This window comes from Thalassophryne amazonica, chromosome 1, assembly GCF_902500255.1.
Source record: "Thalassophryne amazonica chromosome 1, fThaAma1.1, whole genome shotgun sequence".
In the NCBI taxonomy this organism is placed as follows: domain Eukaryota; kingdom Metazoa; phylum Chordata; class Actinopteri; order Batrachoidiformes; family Batrachoididae; genus Thalassophryne; species Thalassophryne amazonica.
The window spans coordinates 58,465,441-58,485,675 of record NC_047103.1 but is presented as its reverse complement, the minus strand read 5'-3'; the positions used below and the strand labels follow the sequence as shown (position 1 = coordinate 58,485,675).

The 20,235-nt window shown below is 41.6% G+C and overlaps 1 protein-coding gene across 1 annotated transcript in view; it reads right to left on the bottom strand.

The window, feature by feature from the left end:
* Positions 1-20,235, bottom strand: part of malrd1 (MAM and LDL receptor class A domain containing 1) — a 244,722-nt gene that overhangs the window by 10,759 nt on the left and 213,728 nt on the right. Inside the window, exons 27-31 of the mRNA XM_034170522.1 lie at positions 15,605-15,730; positions 7,024-7,090; positions 3,132-3,223; positions 2,888-2,984; positions 2,744-2,804 (exon numbers count right to left, since the gene is read on the bottom strand). Of these exons, the coding sequence (XP_034026413.1) occupies positions 2,744-2,804; positions 2,888-2,984; positions 3,132-3,223; positions 7,024-7,090; positions 15,605-15,730 (443 nt within the window). The remainder of the gene's footprint in view (positions 1-2,743; positions 2,805-2,887; positions 2,985-3,131; positions 3,224-7,023; positions 7,091-15,604; positions 15,731-20,235) is intronic.

Genomic DNA, 20,235 nt, shown 5'->3' with positions numbered 1-20,235 from the left:
GGTCTGGCAACAGGACAGATGGTCGATAGGCTTGTGATACCACCTCACACGGGTCGCAAATATGGCGGCACATGAGGCGAGCATTACCTCTGATGTTGGCATTAGGAAGAAAGTGACTTGTGGAGAAACTCAGATTTTGGTTTGGGCAGGGAATACTCATGGACAAGCTTTTGCACTTTCTTAGTAGCGGTTTGACTGTACACAGGTACAGTGTTGACATCCTGATGCCAACAGCTGTGGCATTCATCCAGCACCATCATCACTTCAACACAACACAAAACCAGATCTCACAGAGTTTGAAAACAAGTCCTGGAAGATCAAAGTCATACCTTTCTCAGACACTAGTGCTGACTGAACGTGTTTTAGCAGCCTAGTTTCATGTTTTTTTCATCCTCCCGTCACGAAATGATTCAAATTTTCGTGATGGGGTTTTTTAAACTCACTATTACTAACCCTACTCCTACCCCCAACCTTAACCATAACCTAACTCTACTCCTATCTCCTAACCATAACCAAACGCTGCACTTACTTTCAATTACATGAACCCATGACGGAATGAATTAGAATAAATACGTGCTCCCATGATGAACATTTTGCACTTTTCGTGACAATAAACCCTCAACACAGACAAGAACAAGAAGATGATAGTGGACATGAGGAAGGAGAGGAGGCCTAACCAGCCGCTGTTCATCCGAGGTCTTGAGGTGGAGAGGGTGAGGAACTTCAAGTACCTGTGGGTCCACATCAGTGATGACCTCACCTGGACATTCAACACCACACAGGTAGTGAAGAAGGCTCAGCAGCAGCTGAATTTCCTGAGGAGGCTGAGGAAATTTGAGATAGCACCCAAGATCCTCAACAACTTCTACAGCTGCATCATTGAGTCAGTCCTGACCACCTGCATCACTGTGTGGTATGGCAGCTCTACTGTGTGGGACCGTAAACGCCTGCAGAGAGTGATGACTGCGTCTAAGATCACCAGGACCCCACAACCCTCTCTGCAGGAGAGCTGTCTCCATCATCAAAGACCCCACTCACCCCCAACATGGACTATTCACACTCCTCCCCTCAGGCCGCAGGTTCAGGACTGTGAGATGCAGAACCACCAGGTTCAAGAACTCCTTCTTTCCCACAGCCGTTAGACTGTTAAACAGCTGAACACTCCCCCCCCTTAAGGACAGAGCCCCCCATCACTAGTCACTTTATCTTCTATTGGACACTTTACTACAGTATATTACGGACACTTTATTCTATTGCACTACAATGCCTGTTAACTTGAATCCAATGGCTCAATTGCACTAATTGCATGAAGCCATTTACTGCTGAATGGTGCACAAAACAGTGCATCAGTGTGCAACATTCACTATCATGTACATATCATGTAGGCCATTACACAAGCATATTTTATATTTTCCTTCTTACAGTGTATATTTCTTTTTATTACATTATTACATTTTTATTACATTGCTTGTTATATTCTATTGTTCTTACCAGCATGCTTATTTTATTTTATTTAATTCCCCCCCCCCCCCCCCCACTTATATTTAGATATTTTATACTTGGTTATTTATATATATATTTGGGCATCTGGCGTGGGCAGCAAAGTAAGAATTTCATTGCACAGGGAAACATGTTTCTTTCCTGTACATATGACAATAAAAGCTTTGAATCTTGAATCTTTGAATCTTGAATATGATGAACCAATAGAATAATGCATATTTTGTGCTCTGAATCACGACATACCGTGAGACTGGGTTGGTTTTAGATACTCCAGACATGAAGGTGCATTCCACAGACATCACATAACTAGAGCAGAAAAGTGAAGCAACCTTTCTCAGATGAAGCACCTGATCATGTTTAAGTGAAAGGAGAGGAGCTGCCTTGTTATATGCATATGATGCTCAGACCAGGTAATAAATTAGACTGACATCTGCTCCATAATCTCCGTTAGTTTTCATCCCCATACCATCCATCCATCCATTTTCTAAACCTGCTTTTTCAGGATTATTACAGGACACTTGGGGTGCTGGATCCTACCCCTGGCAGCCACTGAGCGAGAGGTGGGGTGCACCCCGGACAGGCTGCCAGTCTATCGCAGGGCCATCCCCCAAACAAACCAATAGTTAAAAGTATACTGAAACAATTTCAGTTGTCTCCCATTCATTCGTTAATTAATGGAGGATAATTTTAGAAATTTTTTATATTAAGAAGCTTGCATTACGTCATGTATTTGAAATGGCATAAATAAATTAAAATGTGCAAGAGCCCTAGGGTCTGAATACTTTTTCAAGCCACTGTATGCTACACACATGCAGTAGCACCATTAAATCCATGACTATCACCATCGTCTGTCATGACACTTGTGCCTCTCAACATCACTCACTTTTACTGCTGGATAACACTTGACGCACACCCACGCAGATAAAAATGCACTCACACATGCAATTCACACTTTGTGCTTGATTCACAGACACACATTAGAGCTATGACAGATATCTGCTTCTCTCTGATCTTATTCAATGAAAAGAACAGTTGAGGTGGAAACTGCTAGAAGCAAAGCATACAGTGGGTGGACACAAAGTAGGTAACCTAAGAGAAAAGGATTGTGACCGCTCTACATGCTGTCTGCTTATTGAATAAATATGAGGTATATGGTTGCCAAATGTGATTAATGCATGTCATAAATGTCAAGTTGCCGAAACAGAATTTTCAAATGATTGATTGGACGTTTTTGTGCACTGACCTCTGCACTGCAGTCACAGGCTTGGTTATCCATCACTCCATAGTCCATCAGGTCAGGCTTTCTGTGGGGGCAGGAAGCAGAATCATCACCATCATTATTACCTAATGGAGCAGCATGCATCTCTTTGTTATAGCCGCAGCGCACCTCGAACTGCATTTGTTTCTGCATAAAGCAAGGACACAAACAGCAACTCCAGCCAACAGCAGCACCAATCCGATGGCTATGCCGGCATACACAGAATCTAAACGAGAGAGAAAGATCAGTTTAGTTCAATCCCATATAGAGAGCTTCCATTAATGATGTGCAGATACAGTAAATTACATTCAGGTGGGGCTGTTTAATATAGCAGAGCAAGGAGGAGAGTGTTTCGTTTTGTTTTTGAAATTACCAAGCTGCATGTCATCTGGTTCAGGTGACGCGGTGGAGAATGATGGCTTCTCTCTCACATGGCAACGGTTTCCTGTCCATCCTGGAAGACACCTATGATCACACACACACAGTGTGAAACGGAGGATATGTGGACAGAATTTTGAATAATGGTTTCAGCATTGATGAAACTGATGCAGGGACCATAATTTACTGTAGCATCAGCTCAAATGGAAATGAAGGAAATAAACCAGGTACATTTGTTTTCCTCAGTTGTATAATCCATTGTGTCAGAAGCAGTCACATTTTTTTGGCTGATTGCACTTTTAATTTTTTTTTCATATTATTTGCAAAATACAAAAATACTTCCCTCCTGTATTTTATTACCAGAAACTGAAAAATCATTGTTCAGCTGTGATTTTTTTTTTTATCTGTTCAGTGGAATAATTTTTACTGTGTGTGTGTGTGTGTGTGTGTGTGTGTGTGTGTGTGTGTGTGTGTGTGTGTGTGTGTGTGTGTGTGTGTGTGTGTGTGTGTGTGTGTGTGTGTGTGTGTGTGTGTATACAGAATAACTAAAAAACTTGCTGGATGGATGCTCACCAAACATGGTGGAAATATTACTTGGGTTAGTGTCTCTGGATGATTAACATTTGGAACAGAGTGGTAAAAGTTCAACATCTCTCAAAATATAACCTGAAAAATCCCCACCCCAAAACACTATATCATAATATCTCCACTACCAGTGTGGCTCGAGATTTGATCAACCTCTTATATTCAACACTAAAATATTTGTGATTGATTGATATAAATGACTTCATGATGATGTAACAAAGAACTCATAATATGAAGTGATATATTAAAAAAAAAAACCCTCATTGACTATATGTGGTCCCTCAAAGCTTATTGCATGTATCGATGACAGTAAATATGCATAATTCCTTAAATAACTGCAGAGCAGGTAATGAGTGGATAAAGAGCTGGCTTGCCAATATGTAGACCTGGGTTAGAATCCAGCATATGCTACCTGTCTGTGTGTGGGCAAGGTATTTATTTTTGTGTTGTCTCAGTCCACCCAGCTGTATATGGGTACCTGCATTTGCTGTGAAGTAACCTGCGATGGACTGGCATCCCATCTGGGAGTAATTGTAGCCTCTCATCCACTTCACGCCAAAGAAACCAGAGATAAGCACAGCCCCAGTAAGCCTCATATAATAGCTTAGTGTATCTCTTAAATACTTATATCGTAGTGTGCACAAGGTACACAGTATATCAGCGAGAATTTTAATGCATAATGTTTAAATGGACCAAATTAAAACTTTTAAATTTAAAGCCATTACCATGATGTCCAACAAAGCCGTTAAACAGAGCTGACTGACACTTTAATATACACTCAACAAAAATATAAACGCAACACTTTTGGTTTTGCTCCCATTTTGTATGAGATGAACTCAAAGATCTAAAACTTTTTCCACATACACAATATCACCATTTCTCTCAAATATTGTTCACAAACCAGTCTAAATCTGTAATAGTGAGCACTTCTCCTTTGCTGAGATAATCCATCCCACCTCACAGGTGTGCCATACCAAGATGCTGATTAGACACCATGATTAGTGCACAGGTGTGCCTTAGACTGCCCACAATAAAAGGCCACTCTGAAAGGTGCAGTTTTATCACACAGCACAATGCCACAGATGTCACAAGATTTGAGGGAGTGTGCAATTGGCATGCTGACAGCAGGAATGTCAACTAGAGCTGTTGCTTGTGTATTCAATGTTCATGTCTCTACCATAAGCCGTCTCCAAAGTCGTTTCAGAGAATTTGGCAGTACATCCAACCAGCCTCACAACCGCAGACCACGTGTAACCACACCAGCCCAGGACCTCCACATCCAGCATGTTCACCTCCAAGATCGTCTGAGACCAGCCACTCGGACAGCTGCTGGAACAATCGGTTTGCATAACCAAAGAATTTCTGCACAAACTGTCAGAAACCATCTCAGGGAAGCTCATCTGCATGCTCGTCGTCCTCATCGGGGTCTTGACGTGACTCCAGTTCGTCGTCGTAACCGACTTGAGTGGGCAAATGCTCACATTCGCTGGCATTTGGCACGTTGGAGAGGTGTTCTCTTCACGGATGATGCGAAGGAGATGTGTTGCACTGCATGAGGCAAATGGTGGTCACACCAGATACTGACTGGTATCCCCCCCAATAAAACAAAACTGCACCTTTCAGAGTGGCCTTTTATTGCGGGCAGTCTAAGGCACACCTGTGCACTAATCATGGTGTCTAATCAGCATCTTGATATGGCACACCTGTGAGGTGGGATGGATTATCTCAGCAAAGGAGAAGTGCTCACTATCACAGATTTCGACTGGTTTGTGAACAATATTTGAGGGAAATGGTGATATTGTGTATGTGGAAAAAGTTTTAGATCTTTGACTTCATCTCATACAAAATGGGAGCAAAACCAAAAGTGTTGCGTTTATATTTTTGTTGAGTATAGCTTTCAAGTAATTTCATACCAAAATTGACCAGTGGTTCCTGATATGGAAGAAAGTCCTCATAATCATAGAGGGATGGATAGAATATGGTGCACGATGCATATTTTTCTTATATTAAAAAAAATTATTATTTTTCAAAATCATCTTTTTGTCAGCTTGCTAAGTGAGTTATGCACTTTTCAGCATATGTTCACAATCAACTTGGCACACAAACTTTTATTTCCATATAATTTTTGAATAATAATAATAATAATAATAATAATAAACATCAGTATTCTGAGAAACAGTGCAAAGTGTTTCTGGTGGACATCCAACATGGGAAAAGAGACCAAATGCAGCTAGTTCTGGATCTCTGGAAAAGTGAAAGAAAGCATTCCTTTTCTCCAAATCAGCATCTGTTCAGTATCAGCTTGATCTCTGAGCCATACAGTCCTTCTAATGGAAAACACCCTCCTCCCAGTGAAGCCGGGCTCTGTCATTATCATTCAGAGGGCGTGGCCAGCCCACACGTGTGATAGTCTGTCTGTGGAAGTGGGCTGTCCCTGGCCTGGGTTCGTGGTGGATCGTGTTCAGCTGAGTGCAGGAACGTGATGCAAATACTGAGCCTGAGGCGATCTCCAACACTGGCCTCAGGTTCTCCTACAACTGATGGAACTGCGCAAGCTGCATAATACGCTGGAAATGATGGCCGTAACACCCTTTTGCATAATGAGAGGAGGCAGTGGGATGTTGGACAGGAGAATAAATGAGAAGGAATCAAAGCCAGGAAGGTTAAATAAGAAAGTGAGGAACAGGCAAAATACTACAACTATTTGAAACAGTTGATGAAATGCATTTTGGATTTGCAGAAGTGTGACTCCCTCATTGTGGTTGCGTTGTACAATTAGTCATGCAGTTTCAGAAAACACCACCACCATAATGTGACACAGACAGCGAGGCATCCGAATGTCTCAGAGAGGACTGAGTGCAGCATAATGATGTTAACACAACCAGACACGAGTCTCATATTCAGTTTCTTACTTTTATAAATAGTTTTTCTCATTGCAACCTCAGCAGCTGATGCTAACGCTTCAGTTTCAGCAGATTATTTCTGTTCTACCTGCTAAGGTCATGGGTAATTGGGCCATGTTTAAATAATGACCAGAAGAATTGAAATGCAATTCCCAGGAAACAAATGTGCTGGTGGATAAAGGAAGGCAGAAGTGCCACGGCTAAGCTACAGGGGACAAGCAGATTCCAACACAGTCCATGGAGCGTATCTTTTCCAGGGAAAGGAACAAGGCAGAAGGGATTTCCATGTTTTAAGTCCCCCAAAGAGAGATAAAGAAGGAAGGAGGGAGGGACATACTGAAATGATACTCAACTTTTGTTTGTATTATATGTGCACATGTGCATGTGCGTAAAACTCACATACAGACAGGTCCATATTTTTCCACATAGCATGAGCCACGTCCCAGGCAATACATTGGAGGACAGTCTGCAAAAGTCACAACAAAAAAAATTAAAAGCCTCACAGTCTAAATCACATTGAAAGACCAAATATGACACAGAGCTTTTCAGATTAATAAAAACCTGTTGGTTCATCGCACATGGCGCAATTCCACAAATAACAAAAACAATGGACAATAATCACTGAATAATGAATTGCTCAACGCGTTTTTGTACAATCATTTGATTTGTTTACCCAAAAGAACTGCTTTAAAGATTAACCTTGAACTGTCACTGCTGTGAAACACTCACACTGCGAATGCTTCTTCCTCCTGTTTTTCTCTGGTTGTGTGAGTGCATATTTAGATTTGAATGCTTAGCACACTTTATACTGCATAATTTAATATTTACAAGCTTTTTATTTATGAAAATAGCCTTTTCTTGAATCATGCATAAGAAGCGGTGAAGATTGAGAGCATAGAACAGTGGTGCTGTGCTTCGCCACATCTTGGAACTGCTCTGCATGCTGGTTAGGAACCACCAACTCAGACAACCGGTCCATCCCCAACTCACAAAAGTAACCATCTACCACAGCCAGGTGATAGATACGTGTGTGTCCCGGTGGCCTTTACCAGTGCTGGAGTCTTCAACATTGAAGCAACTGTGAGCCGGATCATGCTTAGAGAAATGCAGACATGGGCGTAATATTGTAGCTGACTTTCCATTGCAATGTAAGTGGTACTCTTCTTCTCAGATAGCCAAAGCAACTGTCTATTTGACACAAGGTCATTCCAACAGTATGCAATGATTCTCTGGTGAGATGTAGTGTCAAACACTCCCAGGCAATGCCTTGGCACTAGTTGGAGTCCAAGTCTCACAAACAAACAGTAAACCAGGATGCACCAGAACACTAAAGTCTTGGACCACGGAGTTGCTGTGCGCCATGCGGCACCGCCGCGACGCGCAGAATTCCTCCGCACGTCTGTCTCAATGTGCCGAAAAAGTGCTGATGTCCACGTCTTTTCACAATTCCTGTGCTAGTCAGACGACGTCCCGGATAAAACACAGCGTCCAGTTTGGAAATGAACGGCACATTCCACTGTTACAGGAGTTTTTGTCATGGAAAGAGGAGTGGAGGCTTTGCACATCGCGGCGGTGCCGCATGGTGCACAGCAATGCCATGATGAAGCCTCACGGGACATGTTCTGGCATGTCCAGGCACATCCACAATTTCTTGGATAATCACTCGATGGAAAAACCACCGACAGCTGTCTGAACGCCATCTCAAAGCCGTCCTGTTAAAAGTGAAATCTGCCAGAAAATGGTTGATGTCCAGTTCTTGTGATAACCAGAGAAAGTGCTCCACAGAGCCATCCGTTTAGAAATGATCCGGTGGTTTGTGGCTCTCGATGGTGGCATGGAGCGCGGCGTGCCGAGCATCCTTAAAGCCGTCCTTAAAGCTGTAGTAACAGTCCTTATTCTCTGTGAAGCCTGTAAAATTTTCACCGAAAGCCAGATAAATTTTTCGAATGGTTTCCAGCTGCCAGTCTCTAACAGTTTCTGAAAAAATTCTGATGGAAAAAAAGCCCAAATCATTCCGCCATTTCCTGACAATGAAAATCCGACGAGGGGCTGGACCACTCCTCACTCAAAGCCTGCTCACAGGTGAATGACGCAACTGACAGGCGTGGAAAAACTCACGCATGCGCACGAGGGTTCAAGCTTGTCTGACGCAATCACACGTGATTCAAATCCATATGGTTTTTTAAAAAAATAAAAAGGTCTGATACTTTTCTAATAGAACTCGTATTTACTGCAGTCAGGTAAAAAGTCCTCTTGGCCTTCTCTAGCCACTGGGGTCATCAATACTGAGGCTTCCATGTGCTGGATCATGCCTCGGGAAATGCGCGACGTGGCCAAAATGTTGATGGCTGATGTTCCCTCCCAACAGCAGCAACACTCCTCATTATAGTCTCCCTAAGTAACCAGTTGTCTGACACAAAGTCATTCGAGCAATATTCAAGGATCCTATGAACAGACCTACCACCAAACAGAGTTATCCCCTTAGGTCACTGGTTAGCATCAACGTCTTACAACCACACAGTAAGACAGGAAGCACCAGAACCCTAAAGACTTGGATCTTCATTGTCCTGATGACATCAGCATCGGGAAACACCTCTGTCCTGTGACTTCATGACTCTTTCCAGGCATTTCTCAATCTCAAAGGCAGATGGCCCAAAAACATAAATGTCACTGGTGAGATAAATGACTGAGTACAAGTTTGACACTTTCACCAAAAAACAGATAAATGCTGTACATGTATGTGTAAACTGTATAAAACTGAATAAATGCATGAAATGCACAATAGTGGTACATACACAATTTGTCTGGCACTAAGCATCATTATCTCTGTCAAAGTTTGTATGACATTTTCACCTTTTATTGTTGAGGATTACTAACAAACTCAAAACTTTTTCAGAAAAACATTAATGACAAGTGTGAGATTTTTTTTTATAATAAAGAAAACTTTAGGCCTGGTCTGCAACAGGTCTCAACACCTTTAGGAATGTATAATCAAGAAGCGAAATCAGCTGTGTTACTAAAATAGGCATTAACAAAACTTGAACATCTTGCATCTGTCAGAGAAAAGACCCTGCAAACAGGTACAGTGAGGAAAATATGTATTTGAACACCCTGCGGTTTTGCAAGTTCTCCCACTTAGAAATCATAGCGGGGTCTGAAATTTTCATCTTAGGTACATGTCCACTGTGACATACAGATCTTCTCTAGATCTTTCAGATTTGGAGTTTCAATTCCCTCCAAAGATTTTCTATTGAGTTCAGGTCTGGAGACTGGTCAAGCCACTCCAGGACCTTGAAATGCTTCTTACGGAGCCCCACCTTAGTTGCCCTGGCTGTGTGTTTGGGGTCACTGTCATGCTGGAAGACCCAGCCATGACCCATCTTCAGTGCTCTTGCTGAGGGAAGGAGGTTGTTTGACAAAATCTGACAATACATGACCCCATCCATCCTCCCTTCAATACGGTGCAGTCATCCTGTCCCCTTTGCAGAAGACCACCCTCAGATTATGATGTTTCCACCCCCATGCTTCACAGTTGGGATGGTTTTCTTGGGGTTGTTCTCATCCTCTAAACATGGTAAGTGGAGTTGATTCCAAAAAGCTCTATTCTGGTCTCGTCTGACCACCAACTCAGACAACCGGTCCATCCCCAACTCACAAAAGTAACCATCTACCACAGCCAGGTGATAGATACGTGTGTGTCCCGGTGGCCTTTACCAGTGCTGGAGTCTTCAACATTGAAGCAACTGTGAGCCGGATCATGCTTAGAGAAATGCAGACATGGGCGTAATATTGTAGCTGACTTTCCATTGCAATGTAAGTGGTACTCTTCTTCTCAGATAGCCAAAGCAACTGTCTATTTGACACAAGGTCATTCCAACATTATGCAATGATTCTCTGGTGAGATGTAGTGTCAAACACTCCCAGGCAATGCCTTGGCACTAGTTGGAGTCCAAGTCTCACAAACAAACAGTAAACCAGGATGCACCAGAACACTAAAGTCTTGGACCACGGAGTTGCTGTGCGCCATGCGGGCCTGGATATGTAAACAGGCCTGGATATGTGCTGGCTTGAGCAGGGGGACCTTGCTGCCCTGCAGGATTTTAAACCATGACAGCATCATGTGTTACTAATGTAATCTTTGTGACTGTGGTCCCAGCTCTCTTCAGGTCATTGACCAGGTCCTCCTGTGTACAACCCCTGGCAAAGATTATGGAATCACCGGCCTCAGAGGATGTTCATTCAGTTGTTTAATTTTGTAGAAAAAAAGCAGATCACAGACATGACACAAAACTAAAGTCATTTCAAATGACAACTTTCTGGCTTTAAGAAACACTATAAGAAATCAAGAAAAAAAGATTGTGGCAGTCAGTAATGGTTACTTTTTTAGACCAAGCAGAGGAAAAAAATATGGAATCACTCAATTCTGAGGAAAAAATTATGGAATCACCCTGTAAATTTTCATCCCCCAAACTAACACCTACATCAAATCAGATCTACTCGTTGACATTGACCCTATGTGTCTTTTTTACAAGGAATGTTTTGGCAGTTTTTGCTCTATGGCAAGATGCATTATCATCTTGAAACATCCCCAAACATCCTTTCAATTGTCCAAAATATCAACGTAAACTTGTGCATTTATTGATGATGTAATGACAGCCATCTCCCCAGTGCCTTTACCTTACATGCAGCCCCATATCATCAATGACTGTGGAAATTTACATGTTCTCTTCAGGCAGTCATCATTATAAATCTCATTGGAACGGCACCAAACAAAAGTTCCAGCATCATCACCTTGCCCAATGCAGATTCGAGATTCATCACTGAATATGACTTTCATCCAGTCATCCACAGTCCACGAATGCTTTTCCTTAGCCCATTGTAACCTTGTTTTTTTTCTGTTTAGGTGTTAATGATGGCTTTCGTTTAGCTTTTCTGTATGTAAATCCCATTTCCTTTAGGCGGTTTCTTACAGTTCAGTCACAGACGTTGACTCCAGTTTCCTCCCATTCGTTCCTCATTTGTTTTGTTGTGCATTTTTCGATTTTTGAGACATACTGTTTTAAGTTTTCTGTCTTGACGCTTTGATGTCTTCCTTGGTCTACCAGTATGTTTGCCTTTAACAACCTTCCCATGTTGTTTGTATTTGGTCCAGAGTTTAGACACAGCTGACTGTGAATAACCAACATCTTTTGCAACATTGCATGATGATTTAATCTCTTTTAAGAGTTTGATAATCCTCTCCTTTGTTTCAATTGACATCTCTCGTGTTGGAGCCATGATTCATATCAGTCCACTTGGTGCAACAGCTCTCCAAGGTGTGTTCACTCCTTTTTAGATGCAGACTAACGAGCAGATCTGATATGATGCAGGTGTTAGTTTTGGGGATGAAAATTTACAGGGTAATTCCATAATTGTTGCCAGGGGTTGTAGTTCTGAGCTTTCTCAGAATCATCCTTACCCCACAAAGTGAAATCTTGCATGGAATCCCAGACCGAGGGAGATTGACAGTCATCTTGTGTTTCTTCCACTTTCTAATAAATAATCATAAGAGTTGTTGTCTTCTACCAAGCTGCTTGCCTGTTGTTCTGTAGTCCATCCCAGCCAGGTCTACAGTTTTGTCCCTGGTGTCCTTAGACAGCTCTTTGGTCTTGGCTATGGTGGACAGGTTGGAGTGTGATTGATTGAGTGTGTGAACAGGTGTCTTTTATACAGGTAACAAGTTCAAATAGGTGCAATTAATACAGGTAAAGAGTGCAGAATAAGAAGGCTTCTTAAAGAAAAATTATCATGTCTGTGAGAGCCAGAATTCTTGCTGGTTGGTACAAATACTTATTTGCAGCAGTAATATACAAATAAATTATTAAAAAATCATACATTGTGATTTCCGGATTTTTTTTTTTTTTTAGATTATGTCTCTCACAGTAGACATGCACCTAAGATGAAAATTTCAGACCCCTCCATGAGTTCTAAGTGGGAGAACTTGCAAAACCGCAGGGTGTTCAAATACTTATTTTCCTCACTGTAGTCCGTGCGCCAAGCAGCTTTTCGGTACCACTGAAAGTGCCAAAGCCACACTTATAATCCAGCTTCAGTATACCATGGTGTACAAAAGAATGTATGATGGCCATCCTAGTGTGGCAGTTATCATCAGGTAGGGGTCAGTGAAGGGTTACACAGGGGCCAAAATTTAAACATCCTCCCATCATAGTGAAAAGTATACCACAATATTTGATTGATCAAAAAGATTCCAAAAAGGTATAGTTTAGACTATCTACGACTGAATGTTATGGAGTTATGGAGTAAAAACAGCAAAATGATGAAAAAGCTCAATTTCAAGTTGTACCGGGTTGAAAGTTAAAGTTGCTCCAATTCTGGTAAAACATGATGCAAATTGTTGGTTGAGCTAATATGGTTTTACAAAGGAATAATCAGCAACAACTGCTGTGCTTAGTTATCACATTATGGGGTAACATATGTCATAAAATGTAATAGATGGCAACCTTGTTTGACCTTTACTTTGGAGACCAAACATTCAACACAATCAAAACAATTCTATTTATTAATCCTATTAGTTCAACCAATAGTTTGCATCACTACAACTTGCAATTGACCTTTGTGACCATTTTTGCTGTATTTACCCCATAACTCCACAGTACTCATCAGCAGATTAACTTCTGTTTGCTAACACAATATTTACATTCTAAATAAATAATGCACCAATTAAATTATTTTTGTCCTGAGTAAACAATGACCCCTAAAATATTAAAAAATAGAGTTTAGGTTGTAATTTTTGTGTATTTTTTCTTTAATAGAGTTACTGTGGGCTGCAGTGGAAGCACACTGAAATGGATGGTTTGGTAAGTGAAATGAAAGTTTAACGTTTAATGAATTTTAACCAGTGTTGTATAGTAACGAAGTAAAAATACTTCACTACTGTACTTAAGTACGTTTTGGGAGACTGTACTTTACTTGAGTTTTTTTTAAATTCAGCTTACTTTCACTTTTAGTTCACTACATTTCCGACCTTAATTGCATACTTCTACTCCGATACATTTTCTATGCGCCATGCCATTACTTGTTACAAAAAAAAAACAACAAAAAAAACCACACAAACACACACACACAAAAAAAAATTTGTGTTTTCACCCAGAGACACCACTGATTACTAGTGACTGCAACGAAGTCAGGCCAATTTGTCATGAGGCATGTCCGGTAGGCTTTTTTGCAGCTGCGCACTTGTTTGTCAGGAAAATGATAATTTCACTGAGTTGATGATTACAAGCCTAGATAAACTTTTATTAAAAAAACAAAAAAACAAATCAGTCCGTTTTTGATTATTAACATTTACTTGTACTTTTACTTTCAATACTTGAGTACATTTAGTTGTACATTACTTGTCATACTTAAGTACAATAAATACTAGATACTTTAAGACTTTTACTTGAGTAGCATTTCAATCAGTGACTTGAACTTCTACGAGAGTCATTTTTTTAATGGGTATCTGTCATGCCCGTATATAGAGGGGGTTCAGGGGATTTTTTTCTGAGCTGGATATCAATATTATGTATTTTCTTTTCATTGATAATAAGCAACAAGCACTAACTGTTACACAGCTATTATCACACACCCTCAAGTTTCAATTTCCTCTGCCAGAGTAATCCCTTAAGTGATGAAAGGGGAAACTGCTAGATAAAGTTTTCCCATGGGGGTTGAGAATTTTTGCTCCCTGGTCCCTATCCTCCTCTGATATCAAACAGATTAGTAGGCTTGTAAATACCCATGTAGACACACAATTACATTTGTCTGGTTTGTAAAAACATGTTTGTCTGTATACGCTGAGAAATAAAGGCAGATTCTCCTTCCTGTTGTAAATACTGTAAAGATGCAAATATTCCCGTGGGATTTATTATGCGAATTTCGCGAGTTAAACAAGGTCGCCAAATTAAATACCACTATTTTAATACATAACGTACATATACGTACATATTCATAATGTAAACGCAAATATTAATACCGCTAAACACGAGGTCTGTTAGAAAACTATCCGACCTTTTTATTTTTTGCAAAAACGATATGGATTTGAATCATGTGCGCGTGCATCAGCCAAGCTTGAACCTTTGTGCGCATGCCTGAGTTTTTTCACACCTGTCGGTTGCGTCATTCGCAACCAACAGGCAGGTATAAAGTTTGCATTAATGTTATCTTGGTTCTTCCTGGATGGTTCTTATGGCAACTGATCCAATCCCAAGCAAGGACTATTTGTATATAAAAATGTATTTCCTAAAATGATACATTTTGGGTTTCAAATGAAATTTATGTAGCTTTTTACCCCTCGAAATCCTCAAAAAGCTTCTGCTTTGGGGGGCTTTGCTCCCCTGAGCCCCCCACAAGGGCGTTGCCCCTCGACCCCACCGGGGGCCCTGCGGCCCACTGGACCCCCAACTCAAGGATTTGAACCCCCCCTTTCACATTCCTATATATGGCCCTGTCTGTACTTTTACTTAAGTGTGATTTTCCGGTGCTTTATACAACACTGATTTTAACAGCATATGGTAATTTGTGAGGAGTCCTTAAAAATGTCTTCAGAGATGCTTCTTATGCAACATTCAAACACTAAATGTAGCATTTAGCGAAATGTCAGTTGTTTAATGATGACAGTATAATATTGAGGACACTTAAAAAGGTACATGGTTAAGTCTGCAGTAAAATCTACACTATTTTTTAATTGCCATTTTGTAAAGGTATGAAGAAAAACAGCCTCTCATGTTTTCTTTTCATGAACTGAAAAGTGCTCATAGCCTCTTAAAACACAACCTCCTCAGCAGAGGTAACATATAACCAAATGTGAAAAGACATGAAAGAAATGGAAGAGGGTCACAAAGCAAAGTGCCACTTATGACTTTCTTGAGTGCTTAAAGGTCAATAAAACATAAAATACACCACAGACAAAAAAAGAAAGGCTTATAAAGAAATGCGTTACCATAGCAGCTGGATTCGTCTATGTAGAAAGGAAGGCAGTCTGCAGTACGGTCACAGCGCTCCCACAGGGGGATGCAGTGAGGTGAACTGTCGCACACCAGTTCTCCCAGCTCGCACTGCAGCAGTGCTGGTGGAAAATGTGAGAAACAGCTGAAAAATGGACTGACATTTATGTGTTTATGTGATGTGAAGCTTTATGCTTTAAATACAGAGATATTTTTAAAAAATGTTCTCATATGACACTTATTAAAGCTAGCACTATGTCAGTGCATGCACCAAAGGCCCACTGCTTGGCAGGCACACTGCTGGACAAAACTATCTGTTTTCATACTAGGAACCACTGAGGTCAGAAATGTGGACAGTGTAGGAAAAAGAAAGACATTAACAAAAACATGCACTACAAAGGAACCACTCTTTTTTGGGTAGGGGCGGTGAGGCTGTAAATAGATGCAAACTTAAAAATAAATAAATAGCTGTCTATTGTATAGCTTGAGTAAGGTTTTATTTTTTCCATCTTTAATTATGATGCAATCACCCACATTTTCTCTCTGGAGATCAATGACACTAGAAATCTGTGAGCAACTTCACAAAATGATACTCCCCACTCTACCACAGAGGTTTCTTGGATGTATTTTATACTGTATTGATGGTTGTAAATCTTTCATGATAAAATACCTGAATTAACAAAACTGTCAACATCTGTACATGTATTTGACAAATATGATGTTTTAAGCAATAGAAGTCCAATTATCTCTCCTTCAAGATGTCAAATTAGAATGATTTTCCTTCATGCACATCTTGAAAACTATAATGGGGATAAATAAGTGCATAGAAATTTTACCATAGTATGTATATCACAGTAGTGATACTATAGTCATAGTCATACTATAGCAGTACTATGGCATTGCTACCATTATACACTAAGATATGCACCATGGTACTGCACCTTAAAAAGTACCATGTATGGTGGTAATAGTATGTGTATGACATTTTCACCTTTTATTGTTGAGGATTACTAACAAACTCAAAACTAATTTTCAGAAAAACATTAATGACTATGTAAACTATAGTGAAGTTTCCTCTAGAGAGTTGCACTTAAGAAGTCAATATATGATGCATCAATTGCAGACAAAAGCCAAATTATCTATCACTTTCTCAGAGTGTGCTTAAGTTTTACTTAAATCCATACAGCGGTTTAGGTGAAGCTGCACGAAGTTAGTATCATATGATGCATTAACTATACACAAAAGTCCAATTATCTGTCATTGAAGATGTTTGAAAACAGCATAACAGAATGAGGTAGAGGAAATGTGACCCGGCCCAAAGGAAGCCTGGGGCCCTGTCTGGAGCCAGGCCTGGATGAAGGGCCCGTCAGCGAGCACCTGGTGGCTGGGCTTGCCACAGAGCCCAGGTGGGCACGGCCCGAAAAGGCAACGTGGACCTTCCACCTCCACCAGAGGTGGTTTCTCTAAGACTGCAAGGGAAGCTCAGCTTCCCCTAAAATGTTAAAAAATTTAAATGGTCAAGTATGTACAGTTTGTAGTCATCATTTAATTGACTACAAATGCATTAGAACATGTTCATCATGAAGACAGGTTTGTTCAGAATCAGCTACTTATCACAACTCGATTGACTATTTTGTTAACTTCTCAAATCTTTTTCTCATACAGTCTGTGGTTAATGCATTTTCCTGTAGAAGCCGAGCATCTGTTCACTCCAGTGGGATTGCCTGGAAAGGTTTTTTTCATTGCCATGAAATTGGATAAACCACCATTTTGTCCCGCCCCCGGACACTGAGCGTCTCTGGGGGTGAATGGAGCTGTGGGCGGCCCTGGATGCTGAAGTTCTGCATAATGATTGGATGATCAGTCGAAAAGCTGAATCCTGTTTTGATTGACAGCTATAGGAATGAGAATTAGTTTGCACATTTTTGTGCATTTATGCATTTTTAAATTTATGCCAAAGTGTTTCGCGTGCGCTATAAATCAGTCTGTTTTAAAGGTGCACAGAGAAGCACACTGGATTAGACGTTATTTGAGAAGAGTTACTCTCTGTGAGTTACTCTCTGCTTCATTCTTCAGTAAGTGTTTAAAAGTCGTCGCATGTTAATTAATGTCCCAGTTCACAACATCAAACTATTCATGACTGTAAGTCAATCTGGGCATATGTGGTAATAATTAGCAGTTGGTGATGTATTTTATTCATGAAAATTAGTGACTGAGAAACTGAACCGTATTGAAACAATGAATCAATATGAAGCAATGGTTCAGTGTTTTGAAGTGTTGATACAGTTACCTATGGCGACATCTGCTGGCCAATCTTTAAAATAACATTTGCATGGAACAATGTCAGGAAACAGGTTCTGTTATGTATGTTTAATAATAAAGGGTCTATGTGCTTCTTGAAATTTTTGATGATATTTTTGTTTAAAAACATGAATAATATTCTTGTAAAAGTAAGTCCCTTCAGCTCCTCCATTGTTTTCACCCAGGGTCACCACAGCAGATCCAAGGTGGACCGGCATGTTGATTCTGGCACAAGTTTTATGCCAGATGCCCTTCCTGACACAACTCTACATTACATGGAGAAATGTGGCAGGGGTGGGGTTTGAACCGGGAACCTTCCACACTGAAACCAAGCGCACTAACCACTTGGTAAATGTGCCATCATAAAATACTGTATGGAATAGAGATACAAATTATGATATGCTTGTGCAACTGGGGACTGCTATGACCATTTTACATATTTGAATTTACATATAAATAAATTGACAAATTTTATGATGTAAGCCAACATTGAGCTTCCCCTCTTTGACAGACTAGCAGCCACCACTGATCTCCACCCTGTGGGCTCACCACTCGCAGAGGGAACCGCTGGTGTCGGGTGCATTGTCCCATGGATGGCAGTGAAAGTCGAGGGCCTCGGCGTACCAGACCCGGGCGGCAGGGGCTAGCTCTGGGGTTGTGGAATGTCACCTCGTTGTTGGGGAAGGAGCCAGAGCTTCCACGCACAGCCTCGGCTCCAGAACCACTCTCCTTGATAGGGTTTGGAGTTTATTCTTCTCTGGAGTTGCCCAGAGTGTGAGGTGCTGGGTGGGTGTGGGGATACTCACGAGTCCCCGGCTGAGCACCTCTACGTTGGAGTTTACCCTGGTAGATGAGAGGGTCGTCTCCCTATGCCTTTGGGTGGCCAGGGGAAAAACTCTGACTGTTGTTTGTGTGTATGCACCAAACAGCAGTTTGGAGTATTTGGCATTCTTGGAGTGCCTCAGTGGAGTCCTGTATGGGGCTCCAGTGAGGGACTCCATTGTTCTGCTGGGGCACTTCAACGCAAATGTGGGCAATGACAGAGACGCCTGGAGAGGTGTGATTGGGAGGAATGACCTCCCCAATCTAAACCCGAATGGTCGTTTGTTATTGGACTTCTGTGCTAGTCACGGACTGTCCATAATGAATACCATGTTCGAACATAAGGAAGTTCATAAGTGTACATGGTACCAGAGCACCCTAGGCCAAAGATTGATGATCGATCTTGTGATCGTATCATCTGATCTGAAGCCGCATGTTCTGGATGCTCAGGTGAAGAGAGGGGCAGAGCTGTCAACTGATCACCATCTGGTGTTGAGTTGGATCAAAGGGTGGGGGAGGACTTTAGACAGACCCGGTAAGCCCAAATGGATAGTGCATGTGAACTGGGAACGTCTGGAGGAACCCATTGCCCACAACAGACCTTCAACTCACATTTCCGGCAGACTTTTTCAAGCATCCATGTGGAGGTTGGAGGCACTGAACCAGAATGGGCAAAGTTCAAAGATTCCATTGCTGAAGCTGCAGAAAGGAGCTGTGGCCTGAAGTCTTTAGGTGCCTCAAGGGGCGGCAACCCTCGAACATAGTGGTGGACACTCTTGGTCAGGGAAGCTGTCTGGCTGAAGGAGGAGTTATTCTGGGATATGTTATCTCGGAGGACTTGCCCCAAGTGAAGGAGTTCAAGTACCGTGGGGTACTGTTCATGAGTGAGGGGATAATGGAGCGTGAGATTGGCTGGAGAATCACAGGGGCAGTGTTGCATTCGCTCTACCTTACTGTTGTGATGAAAAGGGGGCTGAGCTGAAAGGCAAAGCTCTCATGCTACTGGTCAATCTTCGTTCCTACTATCACCTATGTTCATGAGGGTTGGGTCATGACCAAAAGAACTAGATCGCGGGTACAAGCAGCTGAAATGGGTTTTCTTATGAGTGGCTGGTGTCTCCCTTAGAGACAGGGTGAGAAACTCGGTCATCCCTGGGGAGGTCGGAATAGATCCGCTCCTTCAAATTGAAAGGAGCCAGCTGAGGTGGTTCGCAACTGGTAAGGATGTCCCCTGGGCACCTCCTTAGGGAGGTGTTCCAGGCATGTCCATCTGGGAGGAGACCCCGGGGAAGACCCAGGACTAGGTGGAGAGATTATATCTCCACACTGGCCTGGAAACACCTTGGGATCCCCCAGTCAGAGGTAGTCAATGTGGCCCAGGAAAGGGAAGTCTAGGGGGTCCTCTGCTAGAACTGTTGCCCCCGTGACCCGATCCGGGATAAGCAGTAGAAGATGAGTGAATGAAGATGTTGGACAGTAATCATTTCACTTCTCTTGCATCTTC